Below are 2529 nucleotides of genomic sequence, written 5' to 3'. Positions count from 1 at the left end.
CGAAACACACAGCGTCTTCACGACATGGCGGCAGCAACAATACTACAGCGAGAATAAAAGTTACGCCTTCTTTCTTTGCGTGAACATTTGGGCGGCGTTATGCAAATCTTCCCACATAGTGATGTAGACATGTGGGGGCGTGTTAGAACGAGCCGTTTTAGGTAGGTGTGGGTGACTCTTAACTTTTATAAAGAATATCTCTTTGGATTTGAGACTTTAGTCTTTGCAACTTTACAGATCTTCTTTATGCACCAAGAGCTTGTAACACTCCAAAGAGAAAGCAAAACTTGAAATCGCATCATATGACCCCTTTAAGTTTCAATTAAATTCCCATACTGCTTTCTGAATGCTTACTTAACACAAGCTTTGAAAAATTAATAACTCATTTGAAATCTGTGTATAAATTAGAAACTATATTTAAATTAAAATACAAATTATGCAGTGGCCACATTTATCAGCCTTAAATCTAACTCAGAAGAAACTAAAACCGTTTCCACTTTTATACATATTCAAACATTTACAGAAATATCATTACTGTGCAGAGACTGAAGAAATTCAGATGAAATAGTTTCAACATGTTATATCATAATTTGGAAGGAAAATGGATTGTGAGTGTGGTTTCATGTTGATTTAAATCATATCATAACATCATTAAAACGGTAGAGGAAAATTCACCTTTTGATGTTGGCCAGAGTTTGCAAATTAGACTGATTGGGATGAATAAGCACTATTTAGATTTATGTTGCACACTGTGCAAAACTAGAGAGCAGCCATTCAAAAGCTATTCAAAAATCTGGAATCAGTACAATTTTTTTTCTTAATTATTTTATTCCGCAAGGATGCATTAAATTGATCAAAGTGACAGTAAAGACGTTTATAATGTTACAAAGGATTTTGATTTCAAATAAATGCTGCTCTTTTGAATTTTCTATTCATCTGTGAATCCTGAAAAACTAAATGCATCACAGTTTCCACAAAAATATAACTGTTTCCAACACTGATAATAATCAGAAATGTTTCTCGAGCAGCAAATCAGCATATCATGTGACACTGAAGACGCTGAAAATTCAGCTTTGATCATTTAAATAAATTACGGTTTACAATATATTCACATAGAAAACAGATATTTTAAATAGTAATAATATTTCACAATTTTTACTGTATTTTTGATCAAATAAATGCAGCCTTGATGAGCAGAAGAGACTCTTTCAGAAACATCTCACCAACCCCACACATTTGCACAGTAGCATAAGCACTAGTATAAAAAGAAGCCTGATTTAACGAGACAGAGACTGGCTTGTAATGATACTGTGAGTGACACAATGACCTGAATATACCAGGAAAGACATTTAAATAATTCCACTGTCGTAAGGGAAAAAATTTAATGTTGCATTTTTTTTTTGCATGCAAAACGTCCTCTATTCACTCATCTTCGGCCGCTAGAGCAAGCATTTGTGGACCGTGCCAAACAGCTGTGAGTGACCCGAGCGGACCTGTGCTGCTGTGGCTAAGGCGGGAAGGTAAGGTGCTGTAGCCTCTCCAGTCGTGGCTGCCGGGGCCGCTGGGGGCCGGTGTGGGGCCGAGCGAGGTGTTCGGCGGCGCTGCTGCAGTCGGCATCGACACACCGTTCTCCTGCTGCTGGCGACTGAGGCAGGCGTGACGAGCAGACAAGAGATAGAGAAACGCAGTGTCGCCGTCCCTGTAGATGCCATACGACGCTAGAGAGCGGCCGTCAGAGCACAGACACTGAGCGATGACCCAGCGCTGCACGCTGGGGTGGAAACCATACTCAACAAACATCTGCAAGAGACAAACACTCCATCAGATCAATCCAACACATCAGATCGGACTTCAAGATGTGCTTTGATCTTTCCTACCTGCTGCTTCAGAGACGCGACGGTCACGTGAGGGTGGACTTTCACTGTGACACAGCAGGAAGACGACGCATCTTCTACAACCACAGCTAAGCTGAAATAATAAAAAATAAAAATCACATCTGTGAAATCTGTCACCATCAGGCTTTTAATGCATCTTTATATACACTACCGGTCAAAAGTTTAGGATCAGTAAGACTTGTAATGTTTCACAATAAGCCTGTATCGGAATGTAAAATATAAAATATAATTTATTTCTGTGGTCAAAGATGAATTTTCAGCATCATTAATCCAGTATAAAATGTCACATGATTTTCAGAAATCATTCTAATATGCTATTCATGTAAAAATTAATGTAAAAAAAAAATCTATTCCGATTTGAAGCTTGTGACATATAAACGCACACATCAACCCGATCACTTTCTTTAGCATTCATGTAAACACTTCATTCAGATTCATCAATCGGAATGAATTCAGTCCGATTGAACCAAAAATTGTGCATGTAAACATAGCCACTCACACTCTCTCACACACACACACACACACCCTCTCTCACACCCTCTCTCACACCCTCACACACACCCTCTCTCACACCCTCACACACACCCTCACACACACCCTCTCTCACACACACACACACACCCTCTCTCACACA

General features: G+C 39.3%; 1 protein-coding gene across 1 annotated transcript in view; it reads right to left on the bottom strand.

The window, feature by feature from the left end:
- Nucleotides 1–1392: 1392 nt before the first annotated feature.
- Nucleotides 1393–2529, bottom strand: part of LOC107563090 (ranBP-type and C3HC4-type zinc finger-containing protein 1-like) — an 8254-nt gene continuing 7117 nt past the window's right edge. The window contains exons 5-6 of the mRNA XM_016247874.1: nucleotides 1878–1968; nucleotides 1393–1800 (exon numbers count right to left, since the gene is read on the bottom strand). Of these exons, the coding sequence (XP_016103360.1) occupies nucleotides 1423–1800; nucleotides 1878–1968 (469 nt within the window). The 3' untranslated portion in view covers nucleotides 1393–1422. The remainder of the gene's footprint in view (nucleotides 1801–1877; nucleotides 1969–2529) is intronic.

Source organism: Sinocyclocheilus grahami, unplaced genomic scaffold, assembly GCF_001515645.1.
Source record: "Sinocyclocheilus grahami isolate Dianchi unplaced genomic scaffold, SAMN03320097.WGS_v1.1 scaffold857.1, whole genome shotgun sequence".
Classification (NCBI taxonomy): domain Eukaryota; kingdom Metazoa; phylum Chordata; class Actinopteri; order Cypriniformes; family Cyprinidae; genus Sinocyclocheilus; species Sinocyclocheilus grahami.
The sequence above is the reverse complement of the archived record's forward strand: the minus strand, read 5'-3'. Positions and strand labels throughout refer to the sequence as shown.